Source organism: Podarcis tiliguerta (genome assembly GCF_965153285.1).
Source record: "Podarcis tiliguerta genome assembly, chromosome: 5".
Taxonomy (NCBI): Eukaryota; Metazoa; Chordata; class Lepidosauria; order Squamata; family Lacertidae; genus Podarcis; species Podarcis tiliguerta.
In genome coordinates this window covers 27631414-27657846 of record NC_139538.1, presented here as the reverse complement: position 1 = coordinate 27657846, position 26433 = coordinate 27631414, and the positions used below count along the sequence as shown (strand labels likewise).

Sequence of the window (26433 nt, the reverse complement as noted above, 5' to 3'; positions counted from 1 at the left end):
TGTACAATCTACTTCTCTTAGATCAGCTCCCAGTATCTAATTACATGACGAGCAGTCCATGCGTGAAACAGATTTTATAGGCAAAATGCCATCCTGTATGTGCCTGTAGACATTTGGTCCCTTTGGTTTCACAGCACACCATGGCCAGTATAAAATATATACCAAGATGCTGTAAACTCTGAAGCAGTTAATTGACCTATTAAAATGCGCCACTGAAGGAGACTGTGTGGTTGAACTTCAGCAGCTGAAACATAGGACGCTGTCTCATCCTACATCAGACCAACAGTCCATCAAGCTCAGCATTGCCTTTGCTGATGGACAGCAGCCTTCCAAGGTTCAGACAAGGAACTGTTCCTGGTTCTACCTGGAGATTTCTTTACATGCAAAGCAGATGCTCTACCTCTGAGCTATGGCCTTGGATAACTTAGTGATCTGGCATGTGTTATTACCACCTGGGCAGACATTTCTGAGGAAGTCAACCACTCTTGTCTGTCAAGTTTCTCAGTCCAGCAGCAGGATAGCTCTAAATGATATGGGAGAGAAGATAGGAAACTGTCTTACACAAAGTCAGAACATAGGTCCTTCCAGAGCTGTATTGTGAATAAAGTTTTGTTTATCTGCTGCCATTTTCTGCCTTTCAACATTCATTGTAATTTACAAAGTTGCTTTTTATCTTACCGTTGTATCTTCGATTCATGTATAATTACATGCTGAGTAAAAGAAAAAGCATGTTTTTAATTGTCTTTCACTTCCTATATTTTGTCAGTGCTGAGTAGTCGGGAATTATTCCTTAACATTCACTAAAATTGGTAACCATCAAAATGTGTCTGGTAATATTTTTATCTCTCTGAAGATTCTCTTGTCCCCATGGGACAGTAGCTGTAGCATGAAGGAGGGGAGGGGAAGGTTTAAGAACTCAGCCTCTCTGTTGCTTAGCAACCAGTGATGTCTTAGAATAAAATGAAAGGGGAAAGTACTTGCCTGGTATTCAAGCACAGCTCAAATCCTAGTGTTTTGCATTGTTCAGAGTTTTCGGTACAATTTACACTGAAGATGGTCATGTCAGAATGAACTGCAGTAACAAAGGCTACAGCTGCTGAAATTTCATCTCCTACAAACTATCAAAAGGAATGAATGCAAATCTAGTGAAGGGAAAATTAAGACTTTCATACAATCTATATACAACTATTAAATGTAAGGTGATGTGTCCTATATTGCAGCCAGTCACCTTAGGATCACCATCACTTGCCTTTTCTCTGAATACTAATAAGTCAGTTTGAAAACCAGCAATTAATTAATAGGCTCTGTTCAGAGACATCAAGGTTCTTGTGTGTGCCAAAAAAGAGGAAAATCAAGAAAAGGAGGGAGGTTGTTGCCCTTCATTCAAAACTGACTAATGCCTTTTGCAGCATTTTAGCTAGATGCCAGATCTTGAAAGCCTCCTGTGTAAAAAAGAAAAATCAATTAAACACGGGAATTCAATAGGAATTCCAAGCAATGAAGGGGCCCGTGGTAAATTAATCATTCTTCTTTGGGATCCAGCTGCAATGCAAGCTGTATGGCTGCTGTGTGTTGAATGAAGATAAATGGTGGTGACTGTGTGAGATAGCATGAAGAATGCGTACAAATTTACTGTATAAGACCGGAATTTCGAATGTCACTCGGTCATATGCATCATCTCTGACTGGAGACAATACTTACTGATCAAGCAACGCAGCCAAACCATTGTATGTATCCCATTCGCCAACTTCACTTGGAGGCAATGTATACTGATTCATCAATATACACTGTCAGTTTGCAAGCTTTCAGTGTCTTAATGTAGATGTGCACAAATGCTTTCTCCGCTCAATTCACATTAACTTCAGCATATTTGCAAAACCTGGAGACTGTCACCTCTAGTTAACTGCACCCAACTACTTTAATTATACTGTTTGTGTCACAGACAATTGTGGGGGTTTTAAACCTAAGTACTTGACTTCCTCACTGTTTCCTGCTCTATAAATGCCAAAGGAAATCTACTTAAATAAAAGCAATACTGTTCTCTTTCAACTTGTTAGTTCAAGTAAAAATCTTAACTATATATAGCTTGCAGAGCCAGTGTCCTGATCAAGAACCATAGTCTAGCACTAAATAACAATGCACAACAAATAATGCCAGCCCTTCACAAGTATTTTATGGTGAGAAACATTTCAAAACTTCATTTTTAAGTGTTCTTCTGCTTTCAGGAAATCTACAACAGAAGCAGTCTTCAGACAACAATGAATACGCCTAAGAGGAGACAAATCCTAGTCCTTAACACGTTCACTGCAACTTCTGAACAAAGCCTGATTATGGGATGGTGCAAGATGGAGCCAGTGGATACAACTCCAAAAGTTATGAACATGTGGAGGCCTGAAGCAGGGCCAGTAGATGGAACCCGACACCCAAGAATAGGTTGTCTGAACAAGGAATGTTCAGAGCAAGGAATGTTGCTACATGAACAGGCAAAGTAGTTTTTTTTAACTGGAAGAGTGTGCCTTGTCTTCCATGCCATCACATGATGACTAACACATTTGTAGTTACACAGGTAAGTAAAAATGTTCATGATCTTGTTCCATTGGTGTGGCTGGGTTATAAAGGCAGAACAGGGATCCTATGTGTGCTGCACACTGCCCACCCCATTACCCAACAGCCTCTTCGCCTGGGCTGGTTTAGGTGTTCCTTAATGTGGAGATGGAGGACCCCAAAACAATTTTAATGGGAGACTTAAAAACACTGAATCTGGTCTCGGTGACAACCATGGGACTGCCTCAGTACATCATTGACCTGATACATAGCTGTTGCAGGGCACACAATTGATCTGGTTTTTGAATGGAGTGTTGTGGCAATGGTTCCATAGTTCCGTAACAATGGTTGATCATTTTCCGGTGATATTTCAATTGGGTGGCATTTCTCTTTGTAGGAATGTGGGGGCTATCGCAATAGTCTGCCCTGGTAGATTTCTGAATAATCTGTGGCATTTTACAGATGGTATAGCTGCTGTAGCGGCCCTGGTCTCCCTACAGCATGAGACTCTTAATAGCAGGCTAGTGGGTTCGAGCCCCACGTTGGGCAAAACATTCCAGCATTGCTGGGGGTTTGACTAGATGGCCCCTGTGGTCCCTTCCAATTCTACATTACTATGGTTCTATGAAAAGGACATAAAGAGGATTGTTCCTAAGTTCTCTCTCCATTGCTATAGAGACTAGAATTCACATTGGTTTCCCAGTGAGCTTCAGGCAATAAAAGAAGTTGGGTAATGGCTGGAACACAAATGGTGCAAAACTCTCAGTGAAGCTGGCTGAAGCAGGTTGGAGCACATGATCATGAATACCATGTGCCAGTAATAGCCATGAAGAAATCCTACTTCACCACCATTGCACTGTGAAGGCTCTAACTGTAGAGGAAGTTAGGAAAACTCTCTTCAAAATCCTGACAACACTGACATGAAACACTGTACCTATTGAAATTCCCTGTTCTGCATTTATTAAAGGCACAGGTCTCTTAACATTGAAGGTTTGGCCATTGTTGGTCTGTAACAACTATAAAAAATATCATTCCCTACTTAAAAATACCAAAAAAAAAAGAAATCAAAGAAGCTTTCAGCCATGAAGCTAGCTAACACTAGTAATTTCCCCAAAGAAACATATAAAGACAACAATGCAAGGTATCTATTATTCATTTGTCAAGTGCAATAGAAAAAAATGTAAAGAGGGAATAGTACAGAGAAACCCAATTGTTTTCATTACACTTTATTGCCACATTGATCCATCTGAGACAAGGAAAGAAATATCCTGTTTTCAAAATTACATATACTGCAGGAAAGGATGATAGCGTATTTGTGGAAGGATTAACAGTGCTGCCCAATTCTTAAGGGGCAACTTGCTTATTAAAATTCATGAACAGCCAAATAATGGTTTCCCCTCTCCAATGCAACAACCATCTTCATTGCATATTTTATTTACAAATTAGAGACCACATATACAAAGCTTAGTTTGAGATGCAATAAATTATTAAAAGTGTGCAAACAACAAGCTGCTCCCTTCCAGGGCCTTTTCCAACTGGCCCAGGGGGCGTGGCCCAGGCCCTTATCTGGAACAAACTTTTGGGGAAGTGTGGGAAGTGTTCTGCCATTGCTTCCCTGTTCCAGCTGATTAATGTGCTTTAAAATGTCCTCAAGCAGTCGGTGGCAATTTAAATTTTTATTCCTTTTTTTCTTTTTTCCTTTGTTGGGGGTGGGTGGGTGGGATGGATAGTTGGTTGGGGATTAATTTTAGTACAATTGTTCTGTTCCTTTTTGTTGTTGTTTTATTGGTTCTGTATAGTTTGTGTTTTGTTTTTAAGGGGTGGGATCAGGGCTGCCTGGGAGTGGCTCCCCAGCCAACACAATGGCTGGGACAAGTTTCACAGGGGGGAAAGCACTGGGACATCCGATCTCGGTGATCATGGGCAGGAGGCGGAGTTACGCTAAGACCAGACCATGTCATTACCGAGGAGGCAGGTTTAGTCGTTGTTTGAAGACTATCCCTGCCTCCGGGTCTGGCCTTGACCGGATGGATACTGGAATCAACAGGGGAAACCCACATGACCTGAAAGTGTTGCTGTGCAATGCCAGGTCAATGATGAATAAAACCACTGCCATCCACGACTTGATTGTGGATGGAGGATTTGACCTGGCATGTGTGACAGAGACCTGGTTGGAGGAAGCAGATGGGCCTGTCCTTGCCGCTGCTTGCCCACCAGGTTTCTCTTACGCACAGCAACCCAGGTCATGTGGGCGGGGAGGGGGGGTTGCAGTGATTTTTAGGAAGTCACTAGCTTGCACCAGGCGTCCTACTGGGAAGATCCAGCTCTCTGAGTGCATGTTCTGGAAGTTGGGCAATAGGGGCAGTACAGGATTCCTTTTGGTGTACCGACCTCCCCGCTGCACCAAGGATTCCCTGTCCGAGCTGCTTCAGGTCGTGGCGGATTTTCTCCTGGAGACACCTAGTTTGGTTGTCCTAGGGGATTTCAACATCCATGCCGACACGACCTTACAAGGGGCTGCTCGGGACTTCGTGGAAAGCATGGCCTCCATGGGGCTGTCCCTGAATAAGTTTGGCCCAACTCATAGTCATGGACATGCCTTAGACCTGGTGTTCACCTCTAGTGACGTGGGTGATCTGACACTAAGTAAAAGTGAAACAAAAGAAGTGCCATGGTCAGATCACTTCCTGGTGCAACTGGACTTCTCCGCGACCCTTCCCCTCTGCAGGGAGGTGGGACCAATTCGGATGGTCCGCCCCCGCCACTTAATGGATCCAAATGGTTTCCAGAGAGTGGTAGGGGATGCTCTAACCCATGTTGATGGCCTTTCAGCTGATTCCCTGGTGGCCCGCTGGAATGTGGAGTTAACCAGGGCTATCGACTGTCTGGCTCCGAAGCGCCCTCTCCGATTGCATGGAGCCCGGACAGCCCCGTGGTTTTCTTCGGAGCTGAGGGCGATGAAACAATCGTTGAGACGGTTAGAGCGTCGGTGGCGGAAAACTCACTCCGAATCTGACCGGACACAGGTTAGAGCTCAACGTCGAGCCTACCAAGTGGCGATAGCGACGGCGAAGAAGACCTTCTTCACCGCCTCTATTGCATCTGCAGAAAATAGTAGCAGGAGACTCTTTCAGGTGGTTCGCAACTTAACGGAACCACCTTTACCACCGGGGCCTTGTAAAGACCCCAAGATCTCCTGCAACGATTTTGCAAAGTTTTTTGCAGATAAAATCACTCATATTCGGAAGGAGCTAGACACCACCGTGGGAGCAGGGCCGGTGCGGGAGAGTGCTAGAGCTCTGTCTGGTCAAGCTGCATGGAATCAATTTCAATCCATTACCCCCGAGGATGTGGACAGGCTGCTTGGACGCGTGAAACCAACCACCTGTCTCCTTGATCCTTGCCCATCCTGGCTAATAAAAGCTAGCCGGGAAGGACTGGGCGATGGGCTCTGCGGGGTGGTGAATGCTTCCCTCTGTGAGGGAACATTCCCAGATCCGCTGAAAGAGGCGGTCATTAAACCGCTTCTTAAAAAACCATCTTTAGACCCGGCCAGTATGGCCAACTATCGCCCAGTCTCAAATCTTCCATTCTTGGGCAAGGTGATTGAGCGCGTGGTTGCTGAACAACTCCAGGCACGCCTGGAGGATGCGGACCATTTGGATCCCTTCCAATCGGGATTCAGGCCTCACCATGGGACTGAAACTGCCTTGGTCGCGCTGGTTGATGATCTCCGGCGAGCTAGGGACAAAGGTGAGAGTTGTTTCCTGGTTCTGCTGGATCTCTCGGCGGCCTTTGATACAATCGACCATAACATCCTTCTGGACCGTCTAGAGGGGCTGGGAGCTGGGGGCACTGTTATACAGTGGTTTCGCTCCTTCCTCCTGGGCCGTGTTCAGAAAGTGGTGGTGGGGGATGAGTGTTCAGACCCCTGGGCCCTCACTTGTGGGGTGCCTCAGGGTTCCGTCCTCTCCCCCATGCTTTTTAACATCTATATGAAGCCGCTGGGAGAGATCATCAGGAGGTTTGGACTGGGTGTCCATCAATATGCAGACGATACCCAGCTCTACCTCTCTTTTAAATCAGAACCAGTGAAGGCGGTGAAGGTCCTGTGTGAGTGCCTGGAGGCGGTTGGAGGATGGATGGCGGTTAATGGATTGAAGTTGAATCCTGACAAGACAGAAGTACTGTTTTTGGGGGACAGGAGGCGGGCTGGTGTGGAGGACTCCCTGGTCCTGAATAGGGTAACTGTGCCCCTGAAGGACCAGGTGCGCAGCCTGGGAGTCATTTTGGACTCACAGCTGTCCATGGAGGCACAGGTCAATTCTGTATCCAGGGCAGCTGTCTACCAACTCCACCTGGTACGCAGGCTGAGACCCTACCTGCCCGCGGACTGTCTCGCCAGAGTGGTGCATGCTCTTGTTATCTCCCGCTTGGACTACTGCAATGCGCTCTACGTGGGGCTACCTTTGAAGGTGACTCGGAAACTACAACTAATCCAGAATGCGGCAGCTAGACTGGTGACTGGGGGCGGCCGCCGAGACCACATAACACCGGTCTTGAAAGACCTACATTGGCTCCCAGTACGTTTCCGAGCACAATTCAAAGTGTTGGTGTTGACCTTTAAAGCCCTAAACGGCCTCGGCCCAGTATACCTGAAGGAGCGTCTCCACCCCCATCGTTCTGCCCGGACACTGAGGTCCAGCTCTGAGGGCCTCCTGGCGGTTCCCTCATTGCGAGAAGCAAAGCTACAGGGAACCAGGCAGAGGGCCTTCTCGGTAGTGGCGCCCGCCCTGTGGAACGCCCTCCCAGCAGATGTCAAAGCGATAAATAACTACCTGACATTTAGAAGACATCTTAAGGCAACCCTGTTCAGGGAAGTTTTTAATCTGTGATATTTTACTGTATTCTTTGTTTCTATGGAAGCCGCCCAGAGTGGCTGGGGAAACCCAGCCAGATGGGCGGGGTACAAATAATAAATTATTATTATTATTATTATTATTATTATGGAAAGAGTAGAATTTGCATATATGGAGCACATTCAAGGGTGCTTTGAACCCCACCAATAGATAGTTATATGGGCAACACTGGCTGACCAAGCAAGACACCACAGCTCTTCCAAAACATGTGCTTGCTTTTGCTGCTGCTAGCAAAAAACTCCTCCCTCCAGCCTTTTCCCAGCTGAATGGAGCCTGGTCTAAAGGGTGGAGCTTAGTTGTATTATTGGCAGTCGGCAGTCTCCCCACTGAAAGCCTCATCAAATTCCAAGGTTTTCCAACAGTCTACATGGTGATCACACAGAGTTCTACTGCTCTGCCTGCCTCTGTCAAAACCCACATATCTTAAATGCCAGCCTTATATTTTCTTCTATCAATAGCTTGGGGGGGGGGTCTGTAAATTAAGCCTCAGGTAGATGACTGTCTTTAAAAGATGTGTCCATTCCAGTGACTACATAACTAGCATCATCCAATTTTCAGGCAACATAACTCTGAGTGGACTTTTGAAGAGTCTGCTTTACAGAATTGTTTCTCCCTCCCCCCGCCCCTTATATGCACATCACTTTAGAAAAATAATCGCATAAAATGTACAACTTACTCTGCAGATATTGATACTGAATCCCATTTGCTGAACAGAATGATGGGCATAGGTTTACACTGACCTGTACCCATATTAGCACTGAGAAGCGAACTCATCACAAAGCACAAATTGGATTCTATTTCTCCCTGAGAACCAGCTGCAATCTCATTTACAGAGCTCTAAACATTTACAGTACTAATCCCTGCTAATCCTTCTCAGGGACCTTCAATGTCACTGATCGTCATCCTAGGGGTCAATAAGTATTTTTCAATAAGACCTGCTCCCCAACTGGCTACTGACTTTTGATATTTTTTTCCCTTTTCCTGTAGTGTACAGAATGTCACTCTGCAGGAGTCAGCACTGGGAGCAACAGATGGAGGATATGGTACGTGGAGATTAGGACATCAAGATGACTCAAGTGGATGAATGTATGCCATGTTTATCATAATGAGGGATTCAGAAATCCAGGGCATACATATCCTAGTTGGCCTGTTTGTCATTTCTCCTGATAGTGCGTTGAAGGAGTTGGGTGGGAAATATCTGCACATGCATTTACTATATTTTCATAAGATTACCATTCTGGTGAAGTCCCCAACTGGTATATATAATATTTTTGCAATAAGCCTTTTTTAATATTATGGGGGGGGGTTGTTCACTCAATGCCTTGTGTGGCAATTTCCTTTTTGGGGAAGCTTCTACTTCTGCTACATTGGGGAATGTGCAAAAATTCCTTCTCGCCCACCAGAAATGTTTTTAAGACCTCTGGGTTGATTAAAATTTGTCTGCTCCAGACCCAAAGGGGCATATGTGCCTATAGCAGCCTAGGAGCCAGAATAAATTAAGAAGTATTTCCCATCATAATGCGGCAGAAATTGAAGAAATATCTCATACGCATCTTGCTGAAAGCACAAGCACTCTCTTTGGGTAAGAAGTCAACAATACTAGGGTTGACCAAGAGGCTTCATATTGCTAGGACCACATTTGAAATTACAATCCAAAAACAAGAACTATAACATCTTGATATACTGGAACACACAAGCTCCAACTACTTCAAAACACTTCCTTCTTCCCAAAGAATTAAACTTCCTCTTCTTTAAGCAGTTAAGTCCCCTCTTCCTTCTGTACTCCTCATACACACTTCTCAAAAGTACGAGCCACCGTTTCAGCTGCTGGTGGGATTCCTCCTCTTTCAAACCTTTCTAAATGCTTACAGTTTTAGTACTAAGCTGTGCACTCTTCCCCAAACCCAGCCCTGGAGTGCACATAACTATTCTCTGTTAGAAGTGGCTCCCTCCTTCACAGTACAGAACCCCAGCACTATTTCAGCACCATAGACAGCTCCCTACATTCCTTTAAACTCTGCTCTGTGTTCCACTTGCAACCTGGTGCCTACCCTTTAGAAAACTCTTATTCCTCCAGTCCAAAAGAGGGAAGGGGGTGTGGCATCTGTAATCTGGGCCTAAGGGAACTTGGCCTCTGTGTTTCTTAAAGGAAAACGAATAAGGATGCTTTCTCATAAAAACTACTAGAAGAAGTGATTGGCTTATGGTTTGAACATGTGTTTAATTCATTTTTGTAATGAAAATATTATTTAATAAGAATCAGATGTGTATAAGCATGCATGCTTAAATTACTAATTATAATTTTAAGCATGGATAAAATAATGTTTCTCCAAAAGCTTAGCATTTAATACTAATTAAAGAACAAACTCGTCTGCAACCTTACAATCTTGAGAAGGAAAGGGGGGGGGGACATAAAAGGAAATGGGTGGAAGGAGAAATGACAGAAGAGAGATAAGAAGGTGGTACATTTTCAAATGTCATTTAGTTTTCAAGGAAGAGGTGCAGATGTTTCAGGAAGCAGTGAGTTCCAGAGAATAGCAGTAACATGACAAAAGGACAGATACATGAAATTAAAAGTATAACCTGATCTTCAGCCGAGTTTATTTTTACTAACCTTTCAGCTTTAAACATCCTGACAGATGGATTTATAGGCTAGACAAAGAAGTTAAGCTATTTTTAATTCATTGCATCTCAGGTCCACTTAATCTCATCTACCAATATGGACTAGTCAATCTACCATTAATTATTTACTGCATTCTTACAGCAAACTGCATAATTTGCATCCCTTCTATAGGTTACTCTTATGGTCTTGCATATTTCTCTGTACTCCTCACGACCCACCTTTGGTCCACCTCTTTCCCTACATTTTTTTATATATAGAAAGGACTTCATTTAAAGCCATTAGGCAGTATAATATTGACTCATATAAATACATATTTATCATTTCAAATATACACTACATTTACAATTGTTGCTTCAGAGCAAAGACAGGTTTACTGAGCTGCCAGAACAATGCTTAAATCTTTCTGTTGCACTTTAAAATTAAACTGAATTATGCAGAAATTAGACCTTCCATTGTAGGAAGCGCCATTTGTTGGTCATTTCACTTCCTCTTCTGACATCTTCCTGTGAAACTTTCAATTGTATAGCTTTTCTGATTTTTCTCCTGTTTCACATTGCAAAAGCTTATTTTCCACTCCTGAACGTAGGATATCCTCCAGAACAGGGTTCAATCCAACATGAATGGAATAATGCCCCCTATTTCAGCTCTATTCTCTTTGTTCCCCCTGCCCACAGAAACAACCATTCTTTAACCTTCATTGTCTAGATAAATCTGTTATGCCTGGCAAAATCTATCTAATCATTAAGATACAGTCTATTTACCTTAGTACAAAAAAGCATTATATTTTCTATACCGTTAATTATTGCTTTCTCACGTTTACCATATCTGGCTCATAGATATGTAACTACCATGCAACCCTTGTAGAATTTATTAAGCAATGATGAACATTACAAAATCAAATAGGAAAAAACCTCAAGAGCCCTTAGTGACTCTTGTCCAGCTAATGAATGGCCACAAATGGTTACAAATTCATTCTTTTGGTATCATTTATGAGTATAACTGTTAGGGGGCAGCATGTATAAAGAGGTGCTGCTCTTATCTGAATATTTTTTCTCAATCAAAGTTAATTTAATGGTAAGCTTTGTAATAAGAATACAGGTTCTTGAACCTCAGGGGTATATGTAAAAATACTGATTAATTATATTCTTCCATCCTTGTCACAGGCTAATTGTGAGGGTCTGCCTTCTGTGATTGTGGCAGGTTAACTGGCAATCCTTTTATATCACTTCAAACACTTTGCTTAAAAATGGAGAGGTATCTACATTTAATCTGTATCTGAGCCAAGTGTAAAGTGATGCATCTCAGGGCCCATGTAGTCTTAATAGGAGGTGACTGACCAGGAACAAGACCTTGGGGCTTTAGGAGATAGCTCAGTGAATCTATTGACCCGGTGTGCAGCTGCTGTGAAAAAGGCCAATTCCCTGCAAGGGATCATTTGGAAAGAAATTCAAAATAAAACTGCCGATACCATAGTTACACAAATCCACGATCAAGGGGCTGACGGTTGCGGCGTTTGAGAGTTTTCAGTTGGAGAAAAGGTGAGGAAGAGGGGACATGATGTAAGCTTATAGAATTCTGCATGGCATTGAGAAAGGAGCTAAAGACACATTTTGTCTCTCTCATCATACTAGAACAGCATGGATATCCAATGAAGCTGAATGTTCAGAGATTCAGGACGGATTTTTCAATGTCCTTCTTAACACAGCTCATAGTTAATCTGTGGAACAAGAGGCAGTGATGGCCACCAATCTGGATGTCTTTAAAAGAGGATTAGATACATTCATGGAGAACAAAGCTATCAATGGCTACTAGCTATGATGACTATGCTTTGACTCTACCAGCGGATGCAGCAATGTTTCTGAATACCAGCTGCTGGAAACCACAGATGGGTTGAGTGGTCTTGTGCTCAGGTGCTGCTTGTGGGTTTCCCACAGGCATCTGCTTAGGCATTGTGGGAACAGGATGCTGGGCAAGTTGGGCCTTTGATTCAACAAGCTCTTCTTATGTTCTTCCCAGCACAACTCAGTTTTGACTGGCAGGGCTGTAATAGGTTTGGAGCATTATATCCAAAAGACATTGCTTCTCACCCAAGCCATGTTTTGATCTCTAAAGTTTGTGCTAATCCATACCATGTGGGTGCATCCACTCAAATAAACTCAGTACCTGAGGAAGAAGCGTTGCTGCTAGGGGAGGTGATCCTGATGGTTGTACCTCATTGCTGAAATTTCCTTCTCTTCACTACCGTTCAAGCCCAATAATCCTTCGGGAGCATAATAAAATCAATCTGCTTTGAGTTTTGGTACCCATGGATTGGATCAAAGTGTTTTGGGGAAATTTTAACAGTTTGTGCGCTTAAAATAATGTGGTTTTAGAACCTATTTTTTAGAATCATAGAGTTGGAAGAGACCACAAGGGCCATCGAGTCCAACCCCCTGCCAAGCAGGAAACACCATCAGAGCACTCCTGACATATGGTTGTCAAGCCTCTGCTTAAAGATCTCCAAAGAAGGAGACTCCACCACACTCCTTGGCAGCAAATTCCACTGTTGAACAGCTCTTACTTTTTAAACTCTTTGTTTTAAATCTTGCAAGCTAGGTGGGGTAGGAATCTAAGCAAGTACATATTTGGGGTACAGCTTTCCTTTAGCTATTAACACACCTTGACAAAGGATGGAAATGGGAGGGAATGATATTGACAGTGCTATAAGATGGTGATTTATTTAAACAAAGAAGTTGTTACATTTGTCCCCTATAAATGGTGCATTTAAAATTTAATCAGGCACAGGGGGCGGAATTCCATCTTACAATGACAGAAATGGTCTTCCTGGACTGAGACAACTATAAATAATGAGTAAGATCACAAATCTGAACAAAAATTGAATGAGTTTGAAGCAAATGCCACTGCTACAATTCACAGAAATTCAATATTATCCAGAGATGAAAGGCAATACTAAAATATAACCATAGTTCCACAAGACTGGAAAGTGTCTACTTCACCATCCTGATGCCTTCCAGATGTTTTGGACTATAACTCCCATCATCCCCAATTATTAGTCATAATGGCTGTGGTCCAAAACAACTGGAGGGCACCAGATTGGGGAAAGCTGCACTAAAATATCAAAAGAACAGAGCTGACAGTTCCTACATACCTACCTGGGAGTAAGCCACATTGTGAACTTAATGGCACTGAGTAGATACAACTGCAGAGCAGGTAAAACTTTTGTCACCATCTGCTCTGCTTTTGCTGCTGCTCCCGCTGAAGGGAGAAGAGAGATGTCAGAGCATTCCTGAAGGACCCTAGAACCACCATCCACCACTGATTTGCAGCAGCTGGTCTTGACACCATACCTTTGGGTCAGGTGGGGACTTGTCAGGTCAATGTGAATGGCCTGAGAGCTAGGGAGAGGCACTGCATTTTTGTTTATCTGCTAGTTAGTGAGTAGCAGAATCGTTGTATTTGTTTTTATGTATTGCTAACATTTTTCTTATTACTGTTTATGGAACTGGTGTGCTCTTTTTGTTTTCCCGATACATTGTATGGAATATTAACATATTAGATGATTTCTTCGCCCTGGCTTCCCCCCTCCCCCATGGTATAATGTATTTGCATATCTTTTTTCTTATATAAGTTGCATGCAGACCTTTGGGTGACAATAAGTTTAATAAACAATATGTAAACTAATAAATAGAATTAAGGGAGCTGAGTTTATGCTGGGCACGCCTGATATAATGAACTCCCAAGAGAAAAAAACCTAAGTGAATGTTACTTTAAAATTGTATTACATTTCTTTCAAAACAGTTACAGCGTTTCTTGTTAAATCTAAGTTGGTCTGGAACTGGTAAATGTACTGTATCAGAATCACATTTTCAACCTAATTGTTAAGCCTGGTACCACTAGACAATGAGTGCTTTGGAAGCGTGTGATCAACGTACTGCTACAGTGTGACAAACCCAGTAGCCTTTCATCAAAATTGCAATCTGGCAGATCACAATCACAAATCATTATGATGGCACACGTGTCTAGCATTTCAGAGTACTTTATTTGAAGCATGTCTCCTATCCATGTGTTACATAACACTTTGGATTCACTAATCATTTGGGGGGGGCACTGTGTAAAGCAACTTTAATGTGCCTTTTCCAAGCAAAAGATCAGTTTTAGACCTGTGTGCCTAAAGTTTTTAAGATCAATTATTTTAGCTCAATTGTTTTACAAGATTCAAATCTATGTTGATGCCAATTTAAGCCCACCGGAAGTTGTGTAATCTAATCTAAATCGTGTCCTCTCTAAAGACGGCACGTGTTGCGGTGAGACCTGGAGACTGACCTCCTGGTTGTGGATGGGTATATTGGACAGCCACAACACCCAATTGGTAGGTCCCTTGTTGCTGGGTTTAATCTGGCCAATGGGGTGCAGTCTAAATGGACTGAGGGACCTATATATACCTATGCACATGACCCAGAGTTTCCTCTTTCGGCTCGTGCATCAGAACACCCGCCCACCTCTCACTATATTTAGGGCATTTTGCGACTGAGCTTGCTATGCCGTCATGTGCTGTCTGTCATTGGGACAGGGGCACGACAGGAATTTTCCCCACTTGGCTGATTGGCTGTTGCCATTCGGGTTTTGCCTGCCGCGTAGCAAATCGTCACAACTTGTAAGGTTGTGGACAGGCACTGGTTCAGGTGATAGGGATGGGAGAACGGTCTCGCCATTCCTATGTGAAGGGTATTCCGTTAGAAGAATCCAGGGACTCAACTTGATTTGGTCAACCCCTGAGAGAGGGTTGTGCCCATGCCTGAGTCCAGGGGAGTATCTGGGGAGTGAACATAGTCTGTTCCCGGGCTTTTCACCTACCTCAGGTGTTCACCCTTGGCTGACCTATACTGGTGCCCTGGGTCAGCGCTACCTGCAAGGGTGCCGGGAGCTAGTCGAACCAGAGCCTATGCAACCACTCACTTTTCTGTAATCAATAAAGTTGTGGCCTAAATTCTGGCAAAAACCAAAACTAAAATTTGAGTCAAATGTGTGTTTATTTAGGGGGGAGGTCTCTGGGTCTGAACATGCAAATTCCTTAGACAATTTTTCTCTGTACTGGGATGTGTTTTGAATGCTAGTCTGCATTTTGAAGCTGGTCTCCACTCCATTTTCACACAGGCCTGGCTACAGTTCAGTTTGGACCCTACGGGCTGGCTGGTATTTTTGCTTGATTCACATGAAAGCCACTGAATAAAAGCCATGAGGTTATGTTATTTTGGAAATGTGCTAAGAGGAAGGCACGCTTGACAAACCCTCATCGAGATCAACTCCCGCCCAGAAACCTATGTCCCCACTGTGGAAGGACATGTGGATCCAGAATTGTCCTCCAGTCACTTACGGACTCATTGTTAAAACTGTGTTCATGGAAGACAATCTTACTTGGCTATGAGTTATCACAGAAGAAGAAGAAGAAGAAGAAGAAGAAGAAGAAGAAGAAGAAGAATTTTGGCTTTTCACCACTAATTTTAGGTCTCAATAATGCAAAAGACCTAATGAGGAAATATCTGCTGGATACTGAACAACAAAAGAGGTCCTATTTGAGATCGAATAAATCTATGGTCTTTCTATGGGCCATCAAAGTTCAGGAATGTAGTCAAATTTCTTAAGCCATGAGATTCTTTTCAGTCATACATAAGGGCTAAGATATGCAAAGTGGGGATTCTGACTCTTCCACTGGCAGCAGCTGTTTGTACTGCATTGCAAATTATTTTAAAAGCTGGTGCCATGGAGTTAAATGAGCAGCCCCCTAGATTACAGTCCGTCTGTCAGTACAGGAAATTAAATCCTTCCTATTCTCAATTGGTAGGAGTGTGATGTGTCCAACAATATATAGAAAAGCATGAGTAATCCAGAAATGCACACTCTCTCTCTCTCATAAGATTAAATTATTAGCGGTTTTGAACATTAGTCTGCAGAAGTTTCTACATGAATAGCCCAAGAGTGTAAATATTTGAATACAATCTGACCTTGAAGTACAAATAGAAATGAAGCCCATTATCATCCAAAAATTAAATTAGGGTTTATAATGAAAACAGTACTCCGCTATCAGAAATCATCTCTAGATGCAATACCGAACCATAGAAGGGGGAAAGTATGTGATGATTTATACAGTACTACTACTTCTTTTTAAAAAACAACCACCAAGAACACTGATTTTAAACTAACACTTGAGAAATCTTTTCAGTCCAAAGGCTGCATTTCCTTTTGGCTGATGTTCAAAGGGCCACATACCAGTGACGGGAGGAACCAGATACAAAACGTGGGTGTAACCAAAAGCGAAAGTGGGCGCAGCAATGTGAAAGAGGTCAGAGGTTTCTTTTTTAAAAAATAAATTTTATTAAGGTTTATAGAGAAAAATACAAAACTTAATATTGTTTCCCGTTTTTAACCAAACCAAGATTTTTATCTAAATACAATACAAAGGGGGAGGAGAGAGAAATAAGAGAGAGAAATGAGAGAGAGAGAGAGAGAGAGAGAGAGAGAGAGTAGAAAAGAAGTTAAAAGAGAAAGATAGAAAAAATATTCAGAAAGTAAAGAACTTCCTTTTCTTCATCTGTCTGCTATATAAAAACAATATTCACTTCATCCAATCCAACACCCAACAAAGCCACTTTCTATAAATAAACATTATCTTTAATCCTCAAATCCAGATACCTTTATTTCAACTTCTTCTTCACACAAAAAATCTATGAGAGGTTTCCAGTCTTTAACAAATGTTAACAATGACTATTCTCTGATTAAACATGTTAATTTTGCCATCTCCACCATGTCTGTTAGTTTCTATATACAAACACACAAATTTCCATCCAAGCAAGCAAGAGGAATTATCCCAGTCCAGGAACACATTCCAGCCAAGCAAAAGCTAGGCATGGAGCATAGCCAGTGAGACGTTGTGGCCGGTGGAAGGGTACATCCCAAGGGGCAGCATAGAGAGGCCTGTGTTCAGCCCCTGGGAATGAAGTTTCCCAAATATAAAGCCATCCATATGTCAGAAGGCAGAGTATTGCATATGAATGGAACACACAGAGTGGAGGGATGATGGCTATAAACAGAACATGTTCCTATGAGTTGGTGAGTTAAAGGATACTGACAGAAAAGGTGGAACAAGGATTTGATAATAGGTTTAGTTGGCATGCATATTTATGGTATGAGAAAACAAAAGTGCATAAAGGATTTGGAAACCACATATTCCAAAGATGTCTACATGAAATATGGGATAGGTATAAAAACCTATTAGAATATAAAAACACCATGGTGGTTGTCACCTTTGGAAGCAATGAGTGTACGAAAGATAAATATGAGTAAAAATTGGGCCACATATGAAAAGTTAGTAAGAGAAGAAGGAAATAAATGGAAAATTAAACCTTATGAAGAGGTAAAAGAATATGTAAATGATTGGTTGCACTATTGCCAAATTAATGAAATGTTTAAAGACGATTTAAAGAAAAATGGATTTGGTTACACTAAGTCAAAATTTGAAATGGAAATATTAAATAACAAATTTAAAACATTGTGAAAAATGTATAAATTGCTGTTGGAATTTATTAAAAAAACAGAAGCATTTTTACTTGGTATTGTAGGCACTGACATTAAAAGACAAAATAAAAAACTGTTTTTATATGCTACAACTGCAGCAAGAGTATTATTGGCACAGAAATGGAAGCAGGAAGAACTACCAACGAAAGAGGAATGGCAGATGAAATTGATGGACTACACAGAATTGGATAAGATGACAGGGAGAATTCAAAACCAGCGGAACCAGAAATTCTTGAAAGATTGGAGTAAATATATGAGTTATTTGAAAGACAATTGTTACCAACTGACTACGCTTGTAGGACTACAAGAAGTTTTGTAAGGAGAACTATATGAAATACTGCAGAAAAGATTCATGAGAATAGATTTTAAGTTATGGATTATTAAAAGTAATAGTTAGGATAACAAATGTAAGATTAAGAGAAGAGGTTTGAAAATCATTAGACGCGGTTGATGGAAATCTCAGGATAAAATAGCCAAAATGTTGTATAAGATGAGATGAGATGAGATGTTTGGAAAATATATGTAAAAAACTGATAAAAATGTATATTAAAAAGAAAAAGAAAAGGTGGAACATGGAATAAAAAGAAATTATTGATGGTCAAGAAGGGGAAGGGCCGTAGCTCAGTGGTAGACCATCTACACCACGGGTGTCAAACACAAGGCCCGCGGGCCAAATCCGGCCCGCCAGACCTCGTCATGTGGCCCGTGTAGCCGCCGCCGGCCGCCAGCCTTCACCTTTTATTTTCACTTCTTTTTTTTTTACACAAGAAAGCCGCCTCTTCAGCACATGCGCGGCCTGAAAAGCAGGCAGGCGGGTGGGCGGAGCCTCTGGAGACGAAGCAACGCCCCCACTCCCGCTTTCCCTCAGCGGGGAAAGAAATGACGAGCCCAGCTTTTTATCTGCTCCAGTAAGGCCCGCAAGCGGAGCTCATGCGCGCGGCGCCCCTGCGACCCCTGCCGCACGTAGGCCGCGTCACGAGCCTCTCGCTGGCCACGAAGTTCTCCGTATTCATGGCGGAGGAAAGTGAGGGAATGATTTTTATTGATTTAGAGACGGGCAGCTACCCCTCTGCCCCCCTTGGCTACACCCATGATGCTAAGGTTTTCCATTCCCTCCCCCCATTTTAATTATTAGTTTTGTGCATCCCCTTCCTGTTTTGCTATATTTTTAACGACTGGACATTAAAATTGTTTTAAAGTTGCCCTAACCTTGTTTTCTTGCATGGGATCAAAGTTTTGTTTTTAGAATTTGAAGATCTGTGGCCATTATAATAATTTGACAATATATCATGTAGAATTAATGTGCTCAGAATTTAGTGATGTAAATATATTTGTTTTCAAACAGGAAATATTTTTGCTTCATGATGCTGTTTATTATTATCAATAATTGAATGCAGTGACAATAATTTATGATAATAAAGAGTGGACACATAGTCCTACAGATACAACCGGCCCTTTGAGGGTGATCAAACTGCTGATGCGGCCCCCGATGAATTTGAGTTTGACACCCCTGATCTACACTGTATGCAGAAGGTCCACAGTTCAATCTCCAGCATCTCCAGATAGTCCCCATCTGAAACCCTGGGGAGCCACTGCTATTCAGGATAGACAATGCTGAGCTAGATGGACTTATGTTCCTATGAGGAAATGCAAGCACTTGAAAGCAGGAGTCAGAAATGATCAAAACTGGAAAGCAGAAAAACACATTATGGGTAAGGTAAAGGTAAAGGGACCCCTGAGCATTAGGTCCAGTCGTGACCGACTCTGTGGTTGCGGCGCTCATCTCGCTTTATTGACCGAGGGAGCCGGCGTACAGCTTCCGGGTCATGTGGCCAGCATGACTAAGCCACTTCTGGCGAACCAGAGCAGCGCACGAAAACGCCGTTTACCTTCCCGCCAGAGTGGTACCTATTTATCTACTTGCACTTTGACGTGCTTTCGAACTGCTAGGTTGGCAGGAGCAGGGACCGAGAAATCGGAGCTCACCCCGTCACGGGGATTCGAACCGCCGACCTTCTGATCAGCAAGTCCTAGGCTCTGTGGTTTAACCCACAGCGCCACCCTACATTATGGGTGGCAATGAGAATAAAACAAGCCTGAATTAAATATACAGTGCATTAAGTACATTGGGAGACTTCAAGCATTGTCCAAGCAGATTTCCACAATGGGACTTCCCATTCTTCTCATGAATGCTTCTCCCAGGTGCACAGGGGCCTGTGTGGGAGGGAAGGAAAGAAGATCCATACTGCCAACAGAAATGTATTCCATGGGAAGGCAACCACAGCCGAATACTTAACATGTTACTGACAACATGAGAGATAACCAATGTTTCAATTCTAACAGGAGAAAGAATTTAAATTTGAACCTGGAGTACCATGTTTGGGTTGAAATCTTGGAAAATGGTTGGCAAAGTAAAACTTTTTTTAAAAAAAGGACATTTGTAGTATATGAGTCTTATTCACAAACAGCGCAAGGCAGAACACACATTCCACTACAAAGAAATGGCATACCATCTGTCAGTAGGACATGGCACATAGAAGTGAATGAAACAGGAAACAGGGGCTGCCACATTTTGCGGTGGGGCATAAGAATGGTAATACATGGTAGTACTCAAATCCATTAACTTGAAATATTATTGCCAAGCTTCAGTGGCATGGAGTAAGTGGTTGGAGGACTGCAGCCTTAAAGACAAGTGCTGGTGACACAGAAAGCCGTTCCAGGAATTCATTATTTCTGAAACAGAACAGGAGGCAAGTTCCTCAGTGTCTGTACCAATGCCAAACCACAGAAGGCAGAGAGGGTTTAGGCATTCAGCAAAACAAAGCTGAAGATGTCAATTAATTGCACAGCCTATTTCTATGCATAAAATCAAAACACAACTGATAAATCAGCTACATGAAAATGAATCTGAACGTTTCAGTGATGGGTCTGAAACGAACTGCAACAGAATGATTATTTTTTTAATCAAATTATTTCAAGAAATGAGAAATAGGAAAATGCAACTCATTTTAATTTGGCAATAAACTACCATGGTCACCCAACTTAACACATTAAGACTGCTGTCCTATACACCATGAGTTGGAAAGGCTGGTCTCAGGAAGGCTTCCATGCACAGCTGCCTGGCTGCTGTATATAATAATTGCTTTTTTGGATCATTTAGGGGCAATTCAAGCACAGCCTTTTCCCTCCAGGATACAGCCTTTACACTAAGGCTGCTCATCTCAACTGCACAGCAGCAGTTTTTTAAAAGCATTCCTCCTGAGGGAAATGCGTGTAAATAATTGCACTGGAGTTTAAACATATACAGTGGTACCTCAGTTTAAGAACAGTCTGGTTTAAAAACAATTTGGTTTACAAACATAATTTGGTTTACAAACAGAAAAAGTGTCCCGGTTTGAGAACTTTACCTCAGTCTAAGAACAGAAGGTGGAAGGGCACCGGCGGCGGGAGGCCTCATTAGGGAAAATGTGCCTCAGTTTAAGAACGGTTTTGGTTTAAGAACAGACTTCTGGAACAGATTAAGTTTGTAAACCGAGGCACCACTGTAATTTGGTACAGCAGGAAATGGTGGCTTTGTTCCTCACACATGTCACCATGTAAAACATAGGTTTAGGTTTATTTAATTATTCATTAAATTTCTATACCACCCTTCATCCAAGGATCACAAAGCAGTTTACAACATAAAAATACAAAAATGTATAACAGAATAACAGAATAACAAACAAAAACAGTAACACGCCCCCCCCCTGCAAAGAATAGATTACTGGATTTGTCTTGATGGCACACAGCTAAAAAAAAGGATACACTACCTAATACATGTACCCCAAAAAATGATGCGCAGCAACAAGTTGCATGGATTTTCTTCTGCTCTAGACAGACACCAGTTGCCACAGCAACTGATTGCTTGCAACTTTTTTAAAAAGTCAGGCAAGATTGGCCATACTGGTAGAAAAGAGCTGCATACTTTTTAAATATTCTGAACACACTTTTAAGTTCATATATAGATGTCATTTTACTCTGTTAAGAAAGCATCCTCGCCAATGTGATGAAGAGGGTGTAACACAGTTGGTATGACATTCCATAAGTGTGAACATATGTGAAGACGTGCAGCCATTCTGGGAGAGAGCATTTATAGAAATAAGCAATATTACAAACTAGCAGGTACACTGTAATCCAAGTCTGGGTTTACCGGCAATATTCAAAGAAGACCAGCTCAATTTACAATACAAGGAACTTACTGCTTTTCTTTCAGTGGCAGCACGACTCCCAACATGGCACACAGAATTGGAAAGGACTTGAACATCTACAAATCACATGATGGAGGCGGACTGTATGGACAACTGCTATATCAGAAAAACTGACAAAAAGGGTGCACATCTTGGAACATCACACATGATGCGAATGACTTTGTTGAAATATATGGTAGCTGTTCATAAGATTTTCTAACAAACATTCCAGCAACTGGCATCCACAGAGTTCACAAACACGGTTGTGGCAGGGCATGATAAATTTATCATCTGTCCCAGAAAGGAGCGGGGAGCCGCAAAGAAGAACTTTGTGTTGTGATTATAATTTGTTGAAAACCAATAAAAATCTTTATTAAATATATATATATATATACTGAATGAATCGTTCTTGTTTCTCCTTCCGACAGTGCTGTAAAATGCATCCAAATTTGTTAAAGTTAATACACTGTGGCTATTTTAACAATCCTACTGCAGAGTGTTTAGCTTTAGCTACCAAATTTTTAGATGAAATTGCCTCTTACTCTGAACCCCAGTTCCCAAAAAGTAAACTGCAATCAGATACAATTATTGTGATACTATTACGGATATTGGGGTGGGACGAGAGAGATGTGCATTTAAGCATTTATCTGTCCTAGAGATGCCATCTAACTATTGCAATGAGGTTGTAATTCCTATATTGGAGTTTCCATCTTCTTCTAAATAAAAATTTGTCATTATTTCTGCTGTCCCATCAATACCTTCAAAAGTAAACTATCCTGATGACTGAATCATGGATTTACTAGTTATGGACAAACTTAGCCTGAGCAAACAAAAGCCAACTTATTGGGCCCTATATAGCCAAAGTTAAAAGCATTTAAGAGAGATCCACAGGCAAAAGCATCACTTATGCTGTTGAAATAGGTGAGCATCTGAATACCATGTTCCATCTGCATGGTGATGTTTATCCAAGCGCTGCTGACCCGGCTACATGCATCTTTGAAAGAAAGGGGGGAAATGCATCCATACCTACGGCCACCAACTGACTAGCTGCTGCCATCCATTGATTAGGGTCTCTGGTTTCAATGGGAAGAGTCCGATATATTTTTACGCTTAACTCAGATTCATAAACACTTGTGACTTTATTAACCTGGAAATCCTTTCTGGCCCCTTACAGACATTCCTGAAAGCAATGCCTCTTTCTCCAGGCCAGGGACAGCCCACCTACAAGGCAAAGGGAGGTAATTGCCTCAGGTGGCAGGAGCCACAGGGGCAACAGATCAGGCCTCCAAGAAAAGAATCACCCACTGCTACTGCCTCCGCAATGGGGCAAGGACTACGGCACAATCCTTGGAGATCAGATCTGCTTCCCCATGGCAGCTCCACAATGCTGCCTCTACAGTGGCCTCTTGGCTAATAGGAGATGCTGCTTGTCTCCAGGGAGAGACCATCAGCAGTACCTCCAATTCACCAAGAGGCTGCTGTGGAATGAAACCTCTAGAGAGCTCTTGGTGAATAGCAGGCACTGCTGGTCTTTTCCCAACGCTAGAGGATGCCCTCTGGAGTCTCTTGGGCTCTGCACCCACCTGGCATGATTCAGAGCAGGCCCCTTCCCCTGCAGTGATGGACTTCAATCCCCACTTCAACTGTCGGATAAGGTTGCTTTGATCCCACCCCGTTCTCATTGTAGATCTTCACTCATCCCTTCTTCACAGTTCACCTCCAGTGCCAAAATGTTTTGGGCCAGCCGTGCTCCAGGCCTTTGCAAATCAGCATTAGGCTGTTCTGGCATTTAGAAGAACAATTTATCTGTGTCACACATATTACAGTATATAGCCATCAGCAGGCAGCACCAGCCACACTGGTCTCTCTCTCTCCTAGCACACAAGACACCCTGTGAACAGTCAAACTCTTGTTAATGAGACTGCTAAGCTAGGTAAAAATAATAACATTCCAGTTAATTCACTTAAATCTAATTGATTTGACACAATGTGGTGGACTTGCATGGCTGAAAGGAGGCAAGAGATGCTCTCTCTAAAACAAAACGCGTAACTTTCTTTCAGTCTCTCTCAAGAATTATTCCCTAATAAGTTCAATAAGCAATATCTGCGTTGCAGGGGGTTGTTTGTTTTAAATCTCCAACGCTTTCATCCTCCCTGCATCCACAGATCCTACAGCTTTGGTGCTGGTGTGTTTCTTTTAACTAAATAAATAAATAAATAAAGGAGAAAGAGTATCATGGCACCCGACTCAGGATAATCCTTCATGTATCAGATGAAGTGGAAGGTAGTTCACACAGAAGCATGTAACATAATAAATTAGTTGGTTTTTATGGTGTCACAAGACACTCTTGATATTTTTACTGCAACAGCTACCCCTCTGGAAAAAGAAAAGAAAAGAAAGGTCACAGACCCTTCTACCGTTCATCCTAAAATGAAGAAGAAGAAGAAAATGCAGAAAAATTTGTCCTCTCCATAATAGTCCAAGCATGTTTTAAACAGAGCTCAGTGAGTCTTTCCAAGTAAGTATGAACAGGACTGAAGCTTCTAACCGATTGTATCCAATGAAATAAAACAAAACCAAACTGACATTTTCTTTTCTTTTCTCCCCCCATGGAAGGGATGCAAGTACACCATTTTTAAGTCTACATAGTAATAATCTTCTTTTTTTTTTACCAAAAATTAAAAGCTGTATATTAAAAATAAAAAAATAAAAACCAGAGCAAATGGGGATTATTAGTAAAGCCTTTCAAAGCAGTTTTCAGCCTTCATTGTATTCTTCATAAATAAGAAATTGATTTTTTTTTAAAACGCAGCTGCTCAAGTTATATTTTACCAACCCATTACAATTCCGCTAAACGGGTAGTCAAACCACAAAACGACTTGAAGTCTAAGAACAAACCCTGATCTTGACAATAGTGGCAAAAAAACCCACTGGTATATTAAGCAAAGGGGCAGGATCTGTAAATAAAAGTACCGAAATGGCTTTCCAAAAGAAGGGGGGGCGGGCGAGAGAAAGCAACACTAAAATTTTCAGATTTAACCTTGAGCACAGGCAGAAACATCGATCTGGTTTAAGTCAACCAACAGTTAGCAGAATGCTTGAAAGGTTCACCCAACGAAACCTACGATTCTGACAACCACAAAAACCCATCATCGCTGAAGGGGGAAACCAAGTTCAGCTTTACCGAGCCTAACAACCTACACGCGAAAGCCATGGGGGGCGCACCTCCTCAAGGTGCCCATCATGCCCTTCGTCGTGAGCCCTCGAGCATTTTGCCCTCGTTCCCGGCGCCGCCACCCGCATCCGCAGTGACGAAGAGGCGCACAGAGCCCCAGCCGTCTGGTCTGCCCGTGTGCGCGCAGACAAGATGCCCGAGGACCCATCTCGCTACTAGAGAGGGCTGGAGAGAAACGGCCCGGGGCATCGAGGCAGTTGTTTAAAGCCAAATCGACATGGAAATTGGGAGTGAGGGGAGGTCAGGGAGGAGATCTGCATGGAGGGGCTTAATAAGGCAACCAGACGTGACTGCACGAATCAGATGGAAGAGGGAGAGAGAGAGATCTCTCCTCCAGCGAGTGCTAAGAGGGGAAATTGCACAGATATAAGAGGGGAGGAGGAGGGGATCCGGCGAATCCACAAGCAGATGGAAACCCAGGGAAACGGGTGGGAGAAGGGAGGGCGAGAGATGAGACGGGCGGAAAGAGCAGGCAAGAAGATCGCGAGGGGGATAAGGAGAAATGGCAGCCGGAGACTCGCCAGGCAGGGCGCTTCCAAAGGGCTCGGACAGGCGGCCAGCAAGGCGCAGACGAGGCACGTCTCCGCGCCGGGCTTACCTGGCAGTCGCTGCCGGTGACCCCCGGCGGGCAGGCGCAGCTATAGGCAGGCTGAGGCGAGAGGAAAAGCAGCGGCAGGCGGTGAGGCACGGCGGGCAGCTTCGCCAGCGCCGAGGAGCAGGTGCCGTTGTTCCGGCAGGGCTGGCTGAGGCAGGGGTCGGCGGGGCTGTCGAGGGGCGCGGCGGCGGCGGCGGTCGGCCCGGCGAGACAGGCGCGGCGCTGGGCCAGGCTGAGGAGCAGCAGGAGGAGCGGGGCGGCGCGGGGCATGGTGGCGGCTCCCGGGGGCTCCCGGGGCGAAGGCGAGAAGAGAGCCCGGGTCTCGGTCCTCCGGCTCCCGGCGAGAAGAAGTCGAGGCGCAGGAGACGCCTCAGCTGCTGCCCGGCTCTGGCAACGCGCGGGCGGAGACTGGGGAGGGAGTGGCCGGCATGGAGAAGCGGCGGCGCCGGCAGCCGGAAGAGGGCGCTCCCGCCGAGCGCAGCGCGGCCAAGAGCGCACTGGCGCTAAGAGGGGCGCAGGGCGAGGACGCGCGCGCGCGCCCACGGGCAAGTTGGGTCCTTGGTAGGAGAGTTCACCTCCTGGGCGCCATTTCGCCACTGAGGGGTAATAGGGCGACAAGGGCCAGCTGGGCAGGATTCAAATCCTCAGCCAGCTTGTTGGGTGACCTTGGAGCCAGAGTCCACCTCACAGGGTGGTTGTGACGATGGGGTAGGGCGGGA

At 43.4% G+C, this 26433-nt stretch overlaps 1 protein-coding gene across 1 annotated transcript in view; it reads right to left on the bottom strand.

Annotated features, from left to right (window-relative positions):
* The window catches only part of DNER (delta/notch like EGF repeat containing), a 115938-nt gene extending 89810 nt beyond the window's left edge, over window positions 1-26128 (bottom strand). The window contains exon 1 of the mRNA XM_083442726.1: window positions 25718-26128. Coding sequence (XP_083298852.1) covers window positions 25718-25984 — 267 coding nt within the window. The 5' untranslated portion in view covers window positions 25985-26128. The remainder of the gene's footprint in view (window positions 1-25717) is intronic.
* Window positions 26129-26433: the final 305 nt, after the last annotated feature.